Below are 21,310 nucleotides of genomic sequence, written 5' to 3'. Positions count from 1 at the left end.
CACAATAAAAAGGTTCTATTGGAAAAGTGAAGGTATGGGTTTATGAGTTAGAGCATGAAAATGTTAAGATTTTACCGAGCGAGAGCTTAAATTGATATGATAATCCATCATCTGGGACCTGTACTTTGGGTAGGAGGTAGTGGCTAATGAAGAGTCAGCACTGGTGCAGAGACTCACTGTGGGTGTCGTCGTTCACTTTCACTCCATATTAACTGGTGTGAGACGCCCTGTGCAGATGAAAGGCGGAGTGGATAAGACGAAGGTGTAGGGGCTGGACCGGTGTTCCGATTTACACCTGTCCTATCTGTCGTAATGCTAACATGATGTTCAATGTAAAGTGGAATGTAATATTTCTAAAGTAATAAGAATTGGGTGTCCTGCTGTGTATTGTGATTGGATTAACACAGTCTGAGGCGACCTTCCCATTGTAAACTAGACTCAGACTTACATAGAGTCTGTGCATAAAAGCAGCTATTGTATGGATATATGAGCGAGAAAGATGGAGTGAAACGTCAAAATGGGTGATGAGAACTTATGATGGATATACAATAGATTACACTTCACTATACTGAAAACCCCTTTACTTTCAATGTCCTTTGCTCGACAGTCTGTCAGTCACATCATTTGCAGGTGATGAACAGGGTGTCTCTCAGGGCCAAAGGGCAAGAAGATGACAAAGCTCTAAATGACACCCTTCATGCTTCATTTCTTTTTCTCATCATCTTTATGTTCTGCTCTCTGTCATTTTTTTTTCCTGGTCTCACTGTGTTTCTTTCTCTGTCTGCCCACCGTCTTTGCACATCAGACTGTTATTGCATCGGCAGCATATCAGTCCGTCCACAGTGGACATATAAGCAAAGTGATGGATACAATGGTTGGACTCGGGACTAAAATTCCATCAAAGACACAGATGTTCTCTGACATATGGACGCAGTGACGTGAGCTCATAAAACCTAATCATTATGATCATGGAATGACAGTGAAGCGTCTCTCCATCTCTTCCCTTCCTGTCTGTCTGTTGCTCTTCCTCATAGACAGTCTAGGCATGGCTGTGGTTTGCCATTCCCTTAAGGCACATTCATCGCCTATTCAGTGGATGTGGAGTCTGGAATTGCAGCAGACTGTGCTAAATCACGCTAAATTGGCTCACCCACCATGTGTTGCAGCTACAACTCCCATAAACATGCACGCACTTGCAGGCAGACACACAGTTAAACACACAAACATACAGACCTTCTTTCTTTCTCTGTGTGTTTGTGTGTGTGTGTGTGTGTGTGTGTGTGTGTGTGTGTGTGTGTGTGTGTGTGTGTGTGTGTGTGCGCGCGTGTGCATGTGCACGTGTGCGTGTGTGTGTGTACTTTAATTTTCTTGTGTGTTCCTGGCATGGATGTGCCTGAACCGGAAAGAGGAGCAAAATCTGGGATAGTGGTTTCACTGTGATACACACATACACACACAAACGTATAGACAGACACACAAAAACACACATACACGTTCAAAGTCATAGTAAAAAAAAAAAAAAAAAACACACCTTGATAGAACGATTTTACTTATACGTTGGGGTTGAATTACAGTTGCCCAGGATAGAATAGAGCAAAATACAGTAGAATAAAATGAAATGGCGTAGAAAAGAATCAAATAGAAACAAAGTACAAACTGAAAAATGTATTAAATCCACAGCACCTACAAGGAAAAATATTGTGCCAGGGGATCCCTACTTTATTTCATTCTGTATATAACATACATTTTATATGTTTATGTGTGTCTTACAGGTGTCCAATGTGCAGGCGCGCGCTGCACGGCTGTCCTGGGCCCCCCCGGCAGGGCTGGTGAACAGGCATAGTAACGGGATGCCTGTGTCCTGCTCCTACGAGGTCTCTCTCTCAGATAAGGGACGAGATGGAAAGTATCGCCTCATATACAGGTAGGTAACACACACACACACACACACACACACACACACACAAATACAGTTCATATGAGCTGAGCGAAAGTGCACTGGTGTGACCTTTATGCTGCGCTTGTGTTTTAGTGGCGAAGAATTGGAGTACCATCTGAAAGACCTAAGGCCAGCGACGGATTACCACGTACGGTAAGGACTGGAGTAAACGTGACGCTGTGTCACACACTTCACCTATAAAACATCTGCACGTTGGCTGAAAGAGGAAATCATCTCACGTTTTTTTTTTTTGTTTTTTTTTCTATATTTAAACCTCTCTTTTTGTGTGTGTTTTTGCTTCAGGGTCTCAGCAATGTACAACTCTGTTCGAGGCTCGTGTTCAGAGGCCGGCTCGTTCACCACACACTGCAGCGTCCCCGACGTCCCGTTACCCCCGAAACTCTCCCACCGCACCAAGAGCACCCTTACCCTACAGTGGAAGGTACAGACAGAGACATCTTTATGCTGAGTCACCCCCTGAAAACAGCTAATAAAGTCTTTTTCACCAACCCCAATAATCATTGGAGCGATTTTAAATTCATGGTGTTTCAATTACTTTTGATTACAAATTTGGACTTGGGTTATTATAAATCAATCCGGATTCTTTATGTCTTATTCAGTGTGTCTGTATCTACCACATTGTATTTGAACAGTCATATTCTTAGCAAAAAAAAAAAACAATCAGAAAAACAGCTTATCTCTCTGATGAAGGTCAACAGTGTGTTTATCCTCCTGCTTGACTTGATCAGCCCTGCAGCACTTTGTAGAGAGAGGATGTTGCGTTGTTGCACAGTGCCGTCAGGGTGCATCGCTGCGTCCTCTCTGACCTTTTCCACACGAGCAAATTTTTCTCCAACTCTCACTGTCGCTGATAAAGCGTGACATCAGTCACCCAGACAGGATGTGAGGCCAATTATAAAAACACAGGCAGGTATTTTGTCTGTCTCAGTGTCAGCCTTTAATCCTTGGCTAATCTCCATCTCTCCCTCTCTCTTTCTTGCCTCTCGTCTCGTCTTCCTCCCCTCTTCCATTTTCCCTGTCATCCACAGCCCCCGGGTGACAATGGATCCAAAATCACAAACTACCTGCTCGAGTGGGATGAGGTGAGTTCCCCTCATGATGTCTATCATCTGTCTTTTTTTCTCTTTATTTAAAAAAAAAAAAAAGGCACTTATACCAAATAGACATTAACATTTGGCTCCTCAGATAAAATGTACTGAGTCTGTGAGTTATGCTTTTTCAATCATTGTCTGGCCCCCCCTCTTCTTCTCCCATCCACACTTTTTCACTCTGATGTGCAATTTTTTCCTCATCTGTTTTACTTTTCTCTTAATGCAATTAATCTTACCCCCCTGTTCTCATCTTATCTTACTTTGTTTTCTGTCTCCTCATCCATCTCTCCTCTCCTCTCCTCTTCCTCCTCTGCAGGGAAAGAAGAACAGTGTTTTCAGAGAATGTTACTTTGGGAGCCAGAGACACTGTAAGCTGACACGACTGTTTCCCGCCTGTGGCTACACGTTCAGAGTGGCTGCGCACAACGACATCGGCACAAGGTACCGAAGCGACACAAACACGTACACTGCACACATCGTCGCAAACAACACGGAAGGCAGATGTCATAACTCTTTGCTGCTCCTTGTTCACATACAGCCGGAGCAGGGATTTATTGAAGTACATGATGGCTTTTTAAAAAGAGAAGCTGAAAGTTGGCCTCTTGTGAGATCTCAGACCATATTTCAGTAACCATGGATACTGATACCTATTGGACCAAACTGTATCAGTGTCGGCCACGACATGCACCGTACGCCACACCGACTCTGATAACACGGACTGACACAAACACGCTGCAGCTTGTCTGTAGCATGTGAGATGAGTCCTCTCCCTCTGTCATTTTCCCTCCATTTCCTCCGTCCTCTCCTCCTCTCCCTCTTTGTCATTATGGCGGGGAGTGCAGTCGTTCGGGTGACAGGGTAAGGGTGCTGGGGTGTGGGGTGATGGAGGGGATCAGGAGCGAGGCGAAGGGATATGATGAGCTCTCTGGCTGAACTCAAGGCGGCCTTAAAACATCCTTCAGCTTGAAGCCTCCTTTGAAGCGGCGGAGACACATACTCACACAAACATACTCCGGCACACGCTTTTGGTTACTCACTATTTTTCTTTCTTGATAAAAGTTTTACAACCTCTCAGATTTCTGCTGCTGGATGTATTCTAAGAACCCCCCCCCCCTTCCCCTCCTCTATATTTTCTGACACACATATATCTTATCTTCCCCCTGTCATGACTCGTCTTTAACTTTCTTTATTATCTCCACTGGGAGCTCCCCACACACACACACACACACACACACACACGCCATCCTCACCTGCAACCGCAAATGCACTCCCTTCAAATGAGCACTCACATCAGTGTTCTGTTCCTATTTCTTCTTCCTCTCCTCTCTCCCTCGCTGCTGAATGTGTAATTCATGATGCACGGCCTCCCTTCTCTCTCACGCTGCTGTCGCTTCTCCCTCAAAAGTAATGACCCAAGAAGTCAGTGATTTGCCTCAGTATTTTAAATAAAAAAAAAAACAAACAAAATGTGAATGGAATGGAAATGTGTTTGTGTTTCGTGCAGTGGCTTCAGCACAGAGGTGGTGTTTTACACCATGGGCACCCTGCCTGCTCTGCCTCTGGCACCGCGGCTGGTCAGGGCAGGGGTGTCCTGGGTGACCCTGGAGTGGGGACGTCCTGAGGGCAGTCCCAGCGAGGAGCAGCTCAAATACACACTCGAGATCCAGGAGGACAACAGCGTGAGTACCCCACACACACACACACACACACACACACACACACACACACACACACACACACACACACAAAACACCCATACATTTACAAAGCTTATATAACTGGTACAGGTTCATTACATTAACAACAGCCCTCATAGGTTTAAAAGTGGCAGGAACTACATTATCCATAATCCATCATTGTAAACATGAAACCTTAATTTGGTTTTGTGAAACTTTCTCTTATTGTATTATTTGACTGAGCTCTGTTCTGTCAGTCAGTTGAATCCCACAGGAATAGAAGGAGGAGAATAAAAAAAGACCACCAGGAAGTGATGTACTTTCAAAAAACTGATGATGAAGGGAAAATATATATATGTGTGTGTGTGTATATATATATATATATATATATATCTCCATATGCTCAAAAATGTACACTGATCCAAATAAAAGAAGCTGAATGAAGCTCTTATACACACACACTACTGACACTGTATATCCCACAGGGAACAGACTTTCATCCAAAGTACACTGGAGAAAACTTGACCTGTACTGTACAAGGCCTGAAGAGGAGTACACAGTATAAATTCAGGGTAAGTGAAGACGCAACATGAGAGTTTCCCCTGTGTGCATTTTTGTGGATGAGAAAACGATTAGAGTAGAACTATATATTGCTCTGTTCTTCACTTTTAACCCCACATCTGTGTTGATGAAAAATGATTTAGAAGACATTTTGGAGAATCCACTTGAAAAATTTGCTCTCTTGTTAAGAGTTAGCAGAGAAGATTGATGCCGCTATCATTTCACTCCTACGTTACATCCTTACATCCTACCTTATCGGAGCAGAATCAATCTTCTCATCTAACTCTCTTCTTTCTCTTTGTTGTGAACATATCTTTTAGTTTTGTTTGATTTCAGCTGTAGTGTTGAGTAAAGTCATCTCGTCCGCCTCTTCAGTTTTCTTACTTGATCAATTCCCAGTCAGTGATGTTCTCTTGTTAAATAAAAGCGTTTCCAAGGATACCAACCTGTCCAGGTGGCTTTCAGTGGCAATATAACATCCATCAATCTAGGAAGGAATACAGTATTTTACCACCAGAGAATTGGCTGCAATTTAAAGAATGGTGAAAGAAGGCAATTCAGCAGCTATTTAGCGAGCAGAGAGCACCGTCCGGCTCTACTTAAAAGCTGTGATGGGCTGCTCGTAATTTGAGGACATCGTGAAACAAAATGTTCCGACGGCGAGAGAGCTCTAAGTGTGTTTGCATGTGTGTTAATGCCTATTATGGTGCTCTCATCTCGAACAACACCTTGCATGTACTCTGACACACGTGTGTGCGCGTCTCCTCGCTCGCAAACACACACACATGCTCACACACGGAGGAGCAAACTCGGTGTTTCCTTGTAATGTTCATCCGCCGTGAACATTTTGGGAACAAAGCAGATTGTCCATCGGATGAGATAATGGAGGGAGTAAGCTGAAGGGAAATGAAGGCAGATGAGCCAGGAGACGCACAGGTGAAGGAGCAGAGAGTAATGGCTCCTATTAATCAGGACACTTACTTTACTTTACTCCCTGATAGATTTGTCTGCAGCTTCTGTTCTGTCATCTAACCACGCTCACTGTGAATCTTTTTTGTCTTCCGCTGCATCGTTACTCATTGTCTCTTCTCTTACCCCCTCTTCATTTTTCTTTCCCTCATCTGTATCCCGTCTTTCTGTCACCCTCTTCTTCTCCTTTTTCGTTCACCCCTCGCTCTCCTCTCTTCCTCCCTTCCTCCGCACTGTCCCGTTTTCCCTCCCTCCCTGCAGCTCATAGCGTCGAACATGGAGGGAAAGAGCAGTCCCAGCGAAGTGTTGGTGTGCACCACCAATCCAGACAAACCAGGCCCTCCATCTACACCCTGTGTCACCGCGGCAACGCCCTACGGATTCACCGTCACATGGGGTAAAAAGACGCACATGCACATCGTGCTATACACTGCCACACAAAGAAAGAAGATGGAGAATGTTTATAATACGCAAACATTTGCAAGATGCAAGAGGATATGCACGTACAGGATGAAAATCTTAACATACCATTGCATCTAAATTAATCTTTTTTTTTCCCAGTGTGGGGCAGTTCAGAAAGACTTGACAAAAAAAAAAAAAAAAAGCAAAAATCTAGCAGAGCATGTCGCAGAATAAAACCATGACAAGCTGCTGCCTCTGGGGTGTTATCATTGAACTGAGCGGCCATAAAAGCCATCATGTCGGCTGTCATCCATCTGTCCTGCGTTAGCACTGCCGGACTCCGGGTCCTCTCTCTAATACTTCTCAAACATTGTAAACACGGCATTCATATCATTGATTTGACTCGGACAGCAGTAATAGTAGTAGTTCCATCATTGTGTGGTTTATTTTTGCTTCAGGCAGTCATTTATTAGAAAAGTGCAACTGTGATTATTGCAACAATGTTGATACAGTAAGTATCAGACGAGGCTCAGCCAAGTGGATTGTTTCCAGTGCTGCTGATGCACTTCATAATCTCAGGATAAATCATCCCCAGAGGTGTATTATTTCATATTTAGCATCATGGTGTCTGAAGAAATGATCGAAACTTGAGTGTTTTCTTATCAGATCTGTTGCTAAGGAAACATTTGGCAGCTGCTTTTGGGGGAATATTAACTTCTTGTCTGGCTGAAACACAAACAATCTGCCCCAACCCCCCGACGGTTTATTTATGAGTTATTGTGTCATGAAAAAGTCTCAACTGACGACTTATGCATGTACCATATGAACATTTTCATAGATTTTGTGCTGGTTGACTCATTGTAGGCGCACCTTTTCCCAAAGCCATAAAGAAACATGTTGTAATTTTTTTTACATGTATGTGTCTGAGTGTATAAGTGATTTTATCCCTAAACTAAAATCAACCAATCGATTGCTCCAACAGATCCTCCACAGGACAACGGGGGCTCAGAGGCTCTTACGTACCTGCTAGAGATCTCTGAGGGGTGCTCCGAAGGTACGACCTACATCTATCATTTCCATCCATCTCAGTTTGTCTGTCCATCCATCCATCGGTTAATTTGAGTCCAGAATAAAGCTCAAAATGTTCCATCTGTCCTCTGTCCCCTGTGCTTGTTCTTTCAATATGTCCATTTCCTTCACTTACTCCTCTGTGAAGAATAGCTTCCGTAATTCACTCTTTGTTAGCATCAATTTAACGCTCAGCGTCGTTTGGATTTCCTCACATCAGCAACTCCATGACACTAAATGTCCTCCTATTTCTTTGACTCTATAATGGCAGGAAGAGAAAGGAGGTGTGATTGCATTGAATCTGTATTTCATCAGTGAAAGAGGAATGAGTTGTTTATTGGAGACTTGTGTTTAATGTGAAACATGAAAGTAATTTGGATCAGCAGTCATTCAGTCAGTCCAGTGGATCGGGATAAATTGGTTAATTAGGCTTAATTGATGTAATTTAGTAATTCAGCTCTTACTTTGTTTTTCCATCGGTGACAGGATGTGATGTGATTTATGTAATCTACTTCAGCGGTGCATTCATTAGTTAAAACACAAAAAAAGTCAGATATTAATCTTAATTCTGAAACATCAGCGCTAACTCGTTTTCCCTCCCTCTCCATCATCTGTACATTGTCTCTGTCTCTCCTCCTTTTTCCTCTGCTCTTTTCACCTCATCACCTTTCATTATCACTCTGGCTGAGTTGTACCAGTGGGTGCAGTGGTGAACTCTCAGGATGAGTCTGACTCATCACATTGTGTTTTCTGTGATTCATCATATTCATACGTTTTGTGCGTTACTGCTCTGAAACAGATGTTTGGGTGAACTAAGACATTTTCCGTACAACAGTTACCGTCACTTTGATGTGTTGTGCTTGGAAGTTTATGTGAAATCCACTTTATGTTGTTGTCAGTTTATTAGACAGAGTTTTATATATATTAAAAAAAAACCTCACATAAAATTGCTTTTGGTGTAAACAGGACTTAAATTTGCATAACATGAGAGCTGCTTCACAGGTGGAATAATGAATTGCACAGGCCTACACAATCTAACACTGGCAACACAAAGTGGTGAACAGATATAAATTAGGTCAATGGGATTGTGTTTCTGGGAAAATGATGAAGTCGACTGCAGAAGAACATGCGTAACAGCAGGAGATTATGTATATGCACTTATGCTTGCGTATGTGATGGGTTGTGTTATTGTATTTTTATTTTGTGTGTGTGTATGTGCTTGTTGGTGCAGCGAGCCAGTGGGAGGTAGCGTACAGTGGTCCAGCAACAGAATGCATGTGTGAGCGCCTGACACCTGGCACCTTCTACCGCCTACGTGTGTGCAGCATCACCACCGGAGGACACAGCCCGGTAAGACACACACACACACACACAACTTTAACATTGTAAACTGTTAACGTTGAATTTTCACAAACAGTTGTTGAGTTACACAGAAAAATGTGGAAACATCTACAGTGTGCGCACACACACACACACACACACACACATAATCAACAATGTATCATAATCAACATTTATGCCAGTTGTTAATCATGTTTTTGTTCCCTCTCTTCTGTTTTGATTTCCTGTGTTTGTCTTTGCTCCTGAAGTGCACTGTCAGTGTTCCGGTTCGTACATTAAGCGTTCCGCCAGGGCCCTGCCAGCCGCCAAGGATTGTGGGTAAAGCCAAACACAAGGAAGTGCAGTTAGAATGGGGTGAGTGCAGCCGTCCACGTACACTGGGTTTAGTTTGATTTACTAGAATATTTTTGAATTTTTTTTATTTTATTTTATTTTTTTTTACACAAGTCAGCTAAATCAACCCTCTGGCAGTTTAATATGTTTCCTGGCCAGTTCTAATGTAACCTCAGTCAACCATGTTTCAGCCTAATTGAGCCCTAATTTAGCCCATTAAAGGCCTAACCTAGCCTCATATCTGACTTAACTCTCCTAATGTCGGCCCATTATTGCAGATTAGTACTGTTATCTGCTGGCAGGCAAAATCTCCCAGCCTGAATCGCAGAGGAAGTTCCTGCTTTACCAAGTTTAATACAGCTGGCCACAGCCCTAATAAGCTCACATTCAGGCAGCACTGCTGCAATTACTAGCTCGAGCTGAAGGTCAGACATAATGTATTGGAGGGCTTTCCCCACTGTCTCCATCATTTATTACTTTCACCGCACTGCAACCAAAATTAAGCATCTGGTGGAGGAAAGAATCCCTTGGAAATTACTGAAATGTACCTGATGAACTGATCTGTAAACACACGTCATGTCAAACAGCGCGTCTTTCCGTTACACATGATTTTTGTCGTCTGATCACTTCTCTTCCTCTACCTCTGGCTGCTTAGACTCCCCTGTCTCTGAGGGAGTGTGTGAGGAGTGTGTGTTCAGTCTGGAGATGAGCGAGGGGGACGCCAAGCCGACAGAGGTGTACCACGGGTCGGAGTTGCAGTGCACCGTCGGCAGTCTGCTACCTGGTGCCACGTACAGCTTCCGACTGCGGGCTGCCAACGAGGCAGGGGTGAGTTATTCACACAGCTCCGTAAAAAAAAAAAAAGAAAGAAAGAAAAGAAAACCCATCAAACAGTAATTCAACAGGCGAGACCATAAAATCCACACAAATTCTTATTTTCCACTTGCCAAGCTTGAAATTCTTTGTGTAACGGTTGTTATGGCCTTGAAGTCTACTGTTATATATACACACACACACACACACACACACACACACACACACAAACACAAACACACACAGTCAGATAAACAGGGCCAGTAGCGATTAGGTCAGAGTGTCCCAGACAGTCTAACAGTGGTCATGTTTGGATGCAGCAGTGTTTCACAGTCTGGAGTTAACATCTTATTGCATTGATTATCCACACTGACGAGACCTCTAGAGCAAGCACTCAGACTGGCTGATCGAACGCAGCCACAAACACAACACACTTAAAAATACGAAGCAGGCAGGGGACGCCAAAGAACCTCATGACTCACGTGTACAAACCCACACACTTACAGGCACATATAGATTCGTGATTTCTCTTGCACTTGTGTTAGGTTAAACATACCTCTAATTGTGTGTGTGTGTCTGTGTGTGTGTGTGTGTGTGTGTGTGTGTGTGTGTGTGTCTCTTGTAGTTGGGAGTGTACTCTGACCCGACAGAGGTGACGACTGCAGCGGGTCCTCCCGGCCAGTGCGGGGCGCCACTCATCACTCTCACCAGCAACACCTGCGTATCGCTCAACTGGGAGGTGAGACAAACACACAGGAAACATTTTTTTTAAAAAGCTGTCTAAAGATGCTCAAACTCTCCTTTTTCTGTTTCTACTGACATAAAAACCTGCCGCTTTAAATTTGTCTGCCTGGGTTGTTGTTGACAAGTGGACCCAGGAGACTGTTGTTCACAGCCTATAAACCTATCTTTAACAGTCTGACACTCAGTTCCCCTTGGCCTGCTTTAACATAGCCCTGTGTCTAACTCTGTTTACTTTCTGTTTGAAAGACAGCTTTTTAGGTTTTATTGCATTTTGAATTCATTTATGGCAGTATTTCTTTTTTTTGATTCCAAGTTCCTATTGATTTCTCTGAGCTGAGTGTGTGTTTGTGTGTGTGTGTGTTTCTGTGTTTTGCAGAGTCCTGAGGGTTCGGGTACAGACATCTCTGAATATCGCTTGGAGTGGGCGAGGGAAGACGAACCCATGGAGCTCATCTACTGTGGATCTGCCACACAGTGTGAGCTGTCAGACCTGACGCCTGCCACAGACTACTGCTGCAGGCTACAGGTAACACAGACAGAAACATGCACTCAAAGCAGCTTATGGACATGAAATACATGTACACACACACACGCACACAATTATAAGAGTGACAAAAACACTCAGTCAGGACATGAACAAATATACAAATATAGCCAAGGGAAGCATCAAAAAGCAAGAAGGACACACGAACAGTCAGAGACCACTGAAGGTCTGACGGTAATTGATTCTATTTGTGCCCTGACTCTTAATCTGATGCATAAATAACTGCTCTCTCTCTCTCTCTCTCTCTCTCTCTCTCTCTCTCTCTCTCCCTCGCTTTCTTTCTCTGATGTACCTTCTAAAGCTACCAATCCAATAAAAGTATGTTTTATGGCTCTCTTCTTTTATGGGTTCATTTATAAAGTTTAGAGGACAGGACAAGGTCATCCTAAATGTCCTAATCAATGGTTTCGTGCGTGTGTGTATGTGTTTGTATGTGTTTTATGTGCGTTGATGCAGCTGCGCGTTTATATGTGTAACAATACGACAAATGAACCCGCAAGAACGGATCACACGAGACACTGGTGCGGTTGACCTCAGTGATGACTCCTGATGTGATGGACCTGGAGAGGAAGCTTTATCGTGTCACAGCTTGACAAGCGCTTGTTTTATTAGAACACTTAAAATATTCAGACACTATCGCATTGAGGTAAATCAAGACTTCCTCAGATCATTTTTTTTTAATTTTTTTTTATTTATTTGACAGCTGAAGATAAATCAGAAAATGCTACTGAAATATAATTTTTCTTATCTGGGACCCTCGAGGAATGTAGACAGTTCTCTGCCAAGACAAAGGAGTAGGTTGCAGTGTGTACTTACAGAAAAGTCTTACTATTAACTTTGGACCTTGGTGTAGACTCAACTTAATATTTCTGAGCTGTTCTTGGAAAGTGGCTTTTTTTTTTTTTAACCAAAAAACTGAAGTGTTTGTCATGTTCTTGGAAGTTTTGCATATTTTTGACAATTACGATAAATCCACTTTTTTGCAAATAGGTTGTTTTGTTTTGTCTTGATGCGTTTAACAGAAAGTGCACATTTTGCCTGCAAATTAAAAGAAATAAGGGGAAACAATTTAAGCATTTGTTTATTTATTTTTTTAAATTTTACTTTCAAAATATAACGGATGTATTCTTAAAAAGCTGGAGTACTCTGTCCTGGCTTCCTCCTCACTGAGCTTGTGTGAGACAAAAAAGTAGATGATTATAAATCAAAAGCGATAGAAGTACGTTTAATAGACGGTGCTTGAGGTGAATGTAAATGTGTTACACAGCACAAGGAAGAGACTAATGTTCTTTCACAGCTAATTTGAATTCATGTCCCTCTTCTCGCCTCTATTTTACTTTCTCTTGCTCTTTGTCTGTGCTACTCCTCTGCCAATTCATTTCGCTTTTGTCCCCTTTCCTTTTCACTCTGAGCCTTCATCTGTATGGTTTGGTCTCTGTCTCTATTCATCCTCTTTTTTTCCACCCCTCACTTTCTTCATCTCTCTCACCCTCTCTGTATTTTTGTGTCTCCCACTCAGGCGGTGAATCAGGCGGGTGCCGGTCCTTACAGTGAGCAGGTGAGTTTCAGGACCCCGGCGACAAATCCCGACCAGGTCTCGTCCCTCGCCCTCCTGGACCTCCCGACCTCCTCGGAGTCGGGTCACTCCCCGTCTACCTGCCTCTTCCTGAAATGGGACGAGCCGAACAGCAACGGGGCGGAGATCTCCTCCTACGTCATCACCCTGGACGACCAAACCATCACTGTGGAATCAGGCACAAGTCACCTTGTCACGGACCTGCAGCCAGACACCGAATACAGGTACTGACAGAAATCAGTAGAACACAGAAACTGATGCCGTTGTTGATGATGATCATAAATCATTGGGTTGACATTTTGTAAAAAATAAAAATGCATTACTACAGACATTAACGTGGGCACATGTCCATTAACATCAGGTGTCAGTTCCTTTTTAAACCACAGTTAAATATTGGAAAAATAAAAGTGCATTAACAGATATTGACCCATCTGACCACCGACATGTTGGCAAACACTTGTCTATTTACTCATCTAGTAGATAGCATGAAGCCAGCCTGATGAATGTAAGGTTTGATACTGAGTGGCAAGTGTACTGTGGGTGTCTGGAGTTTTTTTTTTAGGTTTTTTTTTTAGTTTTTTATTTATTTAAAGCAGCTGCCTGCTAAAAGCTGAAAGTGGTCTTATCAAAGCTCTGAGAGTGAACAAAAGCAGAAAAGAACCAAGACGACGATGCTCCAAAGAGCCGAAGGGACTGAATCGAGTGATGGAGCTCTATGGGTTTGTCGTCATGATTCACCCCTTTCACATTGTTAAGATTTAGTTTGACCTTACATGAAGTCGGGGGACTCAAAAGCAACAAAAACTTTAAGTCCCTGGTGAGAGTGAAGCTCCAAAAACGCTGGATCCTACATTTCCCATAATGCAACCAATGCCATATTTAAAGTACAATGTTGCATGTCTGGTAAATACCTGTCTTTTAGCCATGCTGTGCCTTTTAGGTCTGTGTTTGTGACAGCTGTTTTGTGTGTGTAAATTTGTTGTGTACAAGCTGAGGTAACCTCTGATGATTCATCGGCAGGCCAGTAAGGCTTCATGCTACATTTCCATCCTGTCCTCCCATAGAGATTGTCCTAATACACAACATGAGCAGTGATGTCGCACTTAAGCAACAGTAAACAACCGCTTGTAACCTGAATCAACAGCTACTGTTACGTGTTTGCGAGCAGTTCTTTGATTACATGTGTGTGTGCTTGTGTTTGTGTGCATGCATGTGACTGTGTAGTGAATTCTTTCAACTGGGGGGAAAAAAGGGAGAGAGGGTGTCCAATGTCTGTGTGAGGTAGGGTGGGTCGTGTGTGAAGAGGCAGTGTGATCACACACCATTGTTTTCATTCTGAGGTTGTTTTTGTCCTAATGTCACTTTGCTCTCTTGCATAATGGCTACCACTGAGGCAGAACACTGTGTGTGTGTGTGTGTGTGTGTGTGTGTGTGTGTGTGTGTGTGTTAGTAACAGTAAAGCTGGTTGTTATTTACAGCAGTGGGGTACTTCAGATAATATTATTCATATTTTGTTTGCATGTACGGCTTTCTTAAGGACCATAGTAAATGTTGTTTGCTCAGTCAGGAGTGCGGCTCCAGTGGAGGTTTAAAATGTCTTCATTCTGAGGTTAGAAATAGTTTTATGTTCAAGAGAAAAATAGTCATTTAGATGTTAAAATTTAAAAAAGGTTTTTAAAAAAAATGTCATGTTTTCACTAAAAGCTTCATAACCTTCGTGCGTCGTCTTCAGTAAAAATTTGGCTGCAGAGATTTCTTTTCATCAGTGGCTTTTTTTTTAAGATACAAGGTTTCACAACCAGCCTTTGCTTAATGTCACAGTCCATTAATAATGTTAAAGGTATTTGAGTCTATACAGGTACCATAAGCGGATAACTGCCACACAGTCACATATGATGGAACACAGATTCACTAAACCTGCAGTGTTACTGAGTGTACTCTTACACTGACATGAAAATCTATCAACACGTAGTTAGCTGCTCACGTTGGCTTTTGAGAAAAGTCCCAAAATAGAGAAATTTCCAGGAAGGTACATTGTTTTCCACTTCATAAACTGCCATTGTATTTACATTTTAGTCATGCAGTAGGTGAGCACGTAGGGGGTTAAGTGTTTTGCTCAGCATGAAACATGGTTACCCAAAGCCTTGTGGTTGTGCAGTGACCACTTACTTGCCACCTTTTTGTTCAGAGTGTCTTTTCCTTAGTTTTTATTTCACAAAACAAAACTGCATCTATTCTGAACTTTCATATGCAAATCCCCTCATGACTAAATGGAATCCCTCATCATCAAAAGCTAAGCTTCTTTATCTTCCATCCTCTTCCTTTTCAGTCTCTCATCATCTTTTATCTTTATGCTTAATTACCCCATGGATGGGTGAACATTGCCCTTTCTTCCCTGTCTTCACTCAGCTGAGTGAATTATAATGAAAGGTTACAGTTACAGAGGATCAGCAATTAAATGTCAAATGACGGCAGACGCTCTCTAGCCGAGGGCCTCTGCTATGGATGCTAATCAGCTGATCAGACATTGACAGAAAAGGGGCAAGGAGGGGGAGGGGGTTCCTAGAAGAAAGGCAGCAGGGATATTTTCAAAAACAGAAATCCATTTCTGCCAGTGTTTTTTTTTTAATTAGCAGCACATATGTGTATGTTTGTGTGCGTGTTGTATAGTATGGGTCAACAATACAAAATACATATACACTCAGACTTCTCTCCTTTTATAGTTACTTAGTTCAGAACCCATTTGAACTTGTGTACTGCTGTTTATTATCTCTATCTCTTTGTGAAGAACAAAAGTTAATCAAGTTATTTTTTTAAAAAAGAAAGAAAGAAATAGTTTTCTGTTGGAAAATAAAAAGTTCTTTCACAACAGTAAATCTTAGAGAACACTGTGTAGCAGTGATAGGATTTTTCCTTGCACACTACTGTACATTGTGGAAAATGGTGAGCTGACTGGTCTGAAACACTGACGTCTGATCCTGGAGAGAACATTGAATTGTAATGAAGAGGAGAATGGTGATGGGAGAAGGGATCCAAGGTCAAAGCTAATACACCAGATCAGCCTCTTCGCTGAAAATTACCCCACCGTTAGACAAATAGGTCTGCAAACAACATGGTACATACATTATCCAGCAGTTTCATGTACATGCACATTTGGGGCATGACCTTAAATCCCTGCACACGTTCAACATGTTGCATTTTCACCACCAACACATTTCTCTAAACATCTGATCAAGAAATGATCAAAGATAAGCAGTGTAACACTCAAATAAACAAATCATAATCTCCTTCTCTTCTCTCGTGGCTCGCAGTGTGCAGATCCAGGCGGTGAATGCCATCGGCTCCAGTCCCACGAGTCCACCCCTGCAGGCGAGGACACGTCCCCTCCCTCCAGCCCCGCCCCCCCTCGAATGCTCGGCGGCCGGCCCTCAGAGCCTGAAGCTGAAGTGGGGCGAAAACGCCAGCCACACGCGCTCCCTGATCGCCGACGACATGGTCTACACACTACAGATGGAGGACAAGAACCACAGGTGGCGTAAACGCAACTCAATACCTTTGTTACATCATTGTTTATCTCATGGTATAGACTGAGGGGGGAGGTCTGGCTTACTGCAGGTCAGACCACGTGTACATGTCAGATAAAATGTCATCCAAACATCTTACACATTTACACATCATAAGAAAAGCTCACAGTTAAAGCATTTATAGATTTATACATTCAAGAAAGAAGACAAGAACCTTTTCATTTTCGTTACACTCTACACCTCATTATATATGCTTTGTTGTTTGAGTCATTCACAGCAGCTCCATTATACCCTACACCCTCTGTATTACTTCATAGTACACACTATACTAACAGGGGCAATGGAGTGGCTGTACAGTGGATAAGGAAGTACGTCCTTCATGCTGCTCACCCGACAGTCTGCGACACAGTTCAGAACAAGGATATGATTGAAATCAATATCATAATATTGATTTCATGCATTGAAAATGGTCAAAATGAATGTTAAAATGTTCTAATTAATGCAGCAAACTGTTCAATCATTTAACTTCTACAATATTCATAGAATAATTTATTCGGACAGCAGGATTTCTAAAAATGCCAAATCAGTACGCTCATATCCTCACGAGACAACGTTGAAATTAAAGGAGCTATTTGTAAGTTTTGCTATCGCTACATAGCTAACGTTAGCATTAACAGCTGCTTTGTTAGGCCTAACAGTCCAGAAGCAACGTTGCGTGGAGTTCAGCATTAAACTTCATCCCTTTGCTCACCAAGAGATGTCTCAAGAGGTGGAAAGAAACACCAATGTTAACTCTTGTTTCTGTCACGTCTTTTCTTCTACTGTGTGCTAACCAGCTAGCCCCGGCCCGTCTCGTCACTCTCTGATACTGACTCACTGTAGCCTCCAATCTGCCCCGAAGTTTTGGCGCTGCTCAGAGGTCGTATTACTAGTTCCTTTATTAAAAAGAAAACAATGGCTGAAGCTCTTGTCTGAAGCCACAATCGCCACCACCTGCTTCTGGAAAGAGACCAAGTTCAGCAGCAGAGAAAACTTGCATATAGCCCCAACTTGTGCTGTTGACTATCGACAGAAGTAGCAACAGCCAATGCAGATATATAACTGCTTTGTACATTTATTGCATGAATATTAATTGTTTTAAATGTTCTTTGGTGGCATTATAGACAATTTTGGCCAAAAGAGGTACTCAACACACTTACACACTCTTTTCTATAGACACGATTAACAAGATTAGTGGTATTTCATACACGGAGCCTCAGCTATGAACGTGGACTGAAACTGTGATGTCCCGTGTAGAAGATGTGCTCTCTAAACCTCTTGCAGACCTAGAAGGTCAATATTTTACACACACACACACACACAAGCAGGATAGAACATGAGCAGCTTGAGAGAAGGTGAGGTGTGCACATGACTGCCCTGTTAGAGGTACGTGTGTAGATCTTCAAGCTTGTGGGTTTTTTTTGTCCGTCCGTGTGTGTGTGTGCGCGCGCAGTAACCAGATGTACTAGGGAGTAGTCACGTTGGTGCATCTAGAGCCAGCCCGGATACAGCCTACAACAATCAAGCATCCATTTAACCGACTGGTCAGGGCAGGAGCGACAAAGAGAAACAGTCAGAGATAATTAGCAGACTGAGGAGGTGGGGAAGGGGCAGAACATGACCACTGACGGGGAGTTAAGCAATCAGATAGAGCACGAGAAGAGGGCATTTTTAGTAAAGAGCGGAAATGAAAGGGATGAACAAAGAGGTAGGAACCAGACTATAGTGACTAGCCATGTAGAGCCACTTTTATCTGCTCGCCTGTCTGCCCACCTGTCTGATCGTCTCGCTCCCTCCCTGCAGCCTGGCCTCTACCATTATGCTTGGCCGCCTAACAGTGTTTGAATTAAGGCTTGGCTTGCGTCAAGTTGGCACCCAGCTACCTTGGCACCCCTGGAACGGGCCAGAGTGCAGCAGGCAACAGATGGGGCTCTATCCGGCAGGCTGTGATATGTTAACCTCTGCAACACACACACACACACACACACACACACACACACACACACATAAACACATAGGCATGCACGTAGCCACAAATGCACTCCCTATCAGTCAAATGAAAACAGCTTTCACAGTTAAGAGAGCGTTATTTACCCTTTTTTTTTTTTTTTAATGGGCACAGTGATTAGCAGGGCAGTATGCTAGTTTTTGTGTGTTTGTGTGTCTGCATTCACCAAATCTGGTTCAGATGGTGTTTTGTGAATCATCCTGGCATTAGTTTCGACCTGCTTACGTAAGCAAGTGCTACGTTTTTCTGTAAACTGATGAAAAAAAGGCACATATTTGATCTTCTCTTTATTACGTATGTTCTTTTTTTTTAGCACATATTATGTTAGTGAAGCTCTGTCCTGCACACGTACAGGTTAAAACGACAAAATGACAGTGTAGTATGTCTTGAGTAAAATGTATGACGCTGAAAAGCGGCTTTTGTCAGAGAATTCAGAGTGGAAGTGGACAGAGAAGCTATTTGTTTGGTCCAGGAATAGCTTCAAATTGGTCATGATTTATCATCAGTCTGGCCAGTTTTTCCTTTATTTCTCTTTTCTAGTCCACACACGTCCCTCCCCGCACTCTGATGGTAAACTCGTAGCGTTGGTTGATTCAAGTGGGAGTGAATGAAGGCTTCACTGTCCTCTCAGTCTGTTCGGCTGCAGGCCTGATGTGCCTCCACATTTCACACTCCTCACCAGCCAGTCCCTCCATAGCGCTGTGTTCATACTCTGACAGAAACACTGAGATCACAGTGAAGGTTTCGTGGAAGTATCAAGGTTGGTTTACACTATTTAGGGCTGTCTTCATTGTAAAAGCATGAATGTGATGTGTTTCATGATAGCAAAGGCAGGGAACAAGAGGAAAAGGAACTTTTTTTTTTTATCGGTATAACTAATACAGATAAAAATAGCAGCATCTCCACTCAGGCCAAAAACACAAACATTATTTCACTCTATCCTCTTCATCGCCATCATTTCCTCCATGAGGAAGCCACCCACGAGCTATATAATGGATTGAATCGCTCCGTAATGACGATGTGTGATTCCTGACTGATTCGGCCTAGTTGTCTTTGCTTAGGATTCATTACTTGCAGCTACAGGTGGCTCTGGCAGGACGCTTAGACATATTCGCGGCTGCATTAGCGGCCCTTCACCGTTTGTGGAACTAGGTGTGGGTGTGTGTGTGTGTTTGCGGAGGCTTATCACCAAATGAATGGATTGAGCTGGTTTACAGGACCACTTCTGCTGCTGCTGCTGCTCCCCTCCTCTTTCTTCTCATCACACTCTTATTAAAATGAATTAGCAGGAAATTTTTATTAGTGGTGAAATCGCCATGGCAACCAGCTAATCATAAAGTTTCGAGGGGGAACAAGAAGAGCGTGACAGAATCCAATCTTGAAAATGTTTATCTTTGTAAACAAACGTATCATATAGCCAGCTGGAATTTCTGCAAATATGATTTAGGATTTTGCCAATAAATTTAATCAGCATCATTTTTGACCAAATACCATTAGTGTCGGTTTATGTTTTTGACTTTGGCTGTCCCTCTCTCTGTATGTCTGTCTTTGTCTGTTGCTGATCTAATTCATATTCATTCATCTCATTTTATTTATGGAAAGCTGACTTCACCTGCACGCACCCTTTCATAAATTTCCTCCCTCCCACTTCATCTCTTACCCTCTTTGTTTTTCCTCCCGTCCGCCCTGCCACGTCTCCGTTGTGTAGGTGTATTAGATGATAAAGAAAGCCGTTTTTCTCAGGTCCACAATTTTGAATCCCCGTGTTCCACTTTCCTCCCTTCTCCTTCTGCGTCCCTCTTTCTCCAATAGCTTATTTTTTTTTCATTCTTATCTCCCTTTATGCAGACTTGTTGCTGGTGTTCTCTCCTCCCTCGCTCATGGTGTTTTCATTTTTCACTTGTTTTCCTCACTCGGTTCTTGCCCTTTTAAAAGCTGGCTGAATTTGTTTGATCTTTCTCATTTCACCTTTGCCTTATTCATATCACCCAAACTGCCGTCTGGCACAGATATTTGGAGTGTAAGGGCGCCATGGCAACATGGGCTATGTAGTGCAAAGAAGGCTTCAACCTTCTGACACAATGGATTTTTTTTAACGTTGAATGCAGGTGGAAGAACCTGCACAATGGGGAAAAAGCTTTGGTGTAGTAGCTGTCATTCATAAGAATTCTCCGTCCATCCATACAACCATCGCTACATCTGTCCATGCTTGCATCCATCTTCTATCTAGTTCTCTGTCCTTCAGCTGAAGTTCAATTCTTCCATCTTTTCATCCAAGTTATTTCTTCATCTCTCCATCCATACATCATCTACCCAGCTGCTAGTCAGGCCCCAATTTGTTTATCCCTCCATCCGTGTTCCTCATTTCTTCCTCTTCCATTCTTGTATTAGCTCATTTCATCTTTATGTACACCCATCTGTTTTTCCACACAGTGAGTAATAAAGCTACCGTGAGAACAAGATGTCTCTCCTTCTCCATCTCTAATGCTAGTCTTATCACTGAGTAGCCATGCATGATACACTGATAACAGGCAATAATTGCCTTAAATCGTGTTTACTCTGTAGGAATTAATAACAAAATTATACCTTTTTATATTGCATATTTGATGATGATGATCTCATTATTCAGGACATATAATATACAATTTCTGTGTGTTACCA

The 21,310-nt window shown here is 42.7% G+C and overlaps 1 protein-coding gene across 2 annotated transcripts in view; it reads left to right on the top strand.

Annotated features, from left to right (window-relative positions):
* Window positions 1–21,310, top strand: part of fndc3ba (fibronectin type III domain containing 3Ba) — a 96,178-nt gene that overhangs the window by 63,992 nt on the left and 10,876 nt on the right. For both annotated transcript variants that reach the window (XM_023420916.2, XM_087177901.1), the window contains exons 9-24: window positions 1,773–1,924; window positions 2,033–2,092; window positions 2,243–2,381; window positions 2,989–3,042; window positions 3,368–3,492; window positions 4,556–4,730; window positions 5,213–5,299; window positions 6,519–6,654; window positions 7,642–7,713; window positions 8,959–9,077; window positions 9,317–9,422; window positions 10,057–10,229; window positions 10,840–10,953; window positions 11,335–11,484; window positions 13,022–13,302; window positions 16,390–16,608. In XM_023420916.2, coding sequence (XP_023276684.1) covers window positions 1,773–1,924; window positions 2,033–2,092; window positions 2,243–2,381; window positions 2,989–3,042; window positions 3,368–3,492; window positions 4,556–4,730; window positions 5,213–5,299; window positions 6,519–6,654; window positions 7,642–7,713; window positions 8,959–9,077; window positions 9,317–9,422; window positions 10,057–10,229; window positions 10,840–10,953; window positions 11,335–11,484; window positions 13,022–13,302; window positions 16,390–16,608 — 2,162 coding nt within the window. The remainder of the gene's footprint in view (window positions 1–1,772; window positions 1,925–2,032; window positions 2,093–2,242; window positions 2,382–2,988; window positions 3,043–3,367; window positions 3,493–4,555; window positions 4,731–5,212; window positions 5,300–6,518; window positions 6,655–7,641; window positions 7,714–8,958; window positions 9,078–9,316; window positions 9,423–10,056; window positions 10,230–10,839; window positions 10,954–11,334; window positions 11,485–13,021; window positions 13,303–16,389; window positions 16,609–21,310) is intronic.

The sequence above is a fragment of the Seriola lalandi genome, unplaced genomic scaffold (genome assembly GCF_002814215.2).
Source record: "Seriola lalandi dorsalis isolate HSWRI2012SDOR001 ecotype SW California unplaced genomic scaffold, Sedor1 jcf7180002054660, whole genome shotgun sequence".
NCBI lineage: Eukaryota > Metazoa > Chordata > Actinopteri > Carangiformes > Carangidae > Seriola > Seriola lalandi.
The sequence above is the reverse complement of the archived record's forward strand: the minus strand, read 5'-3'. Positions and strand labels throughout refer to the sequence as shown.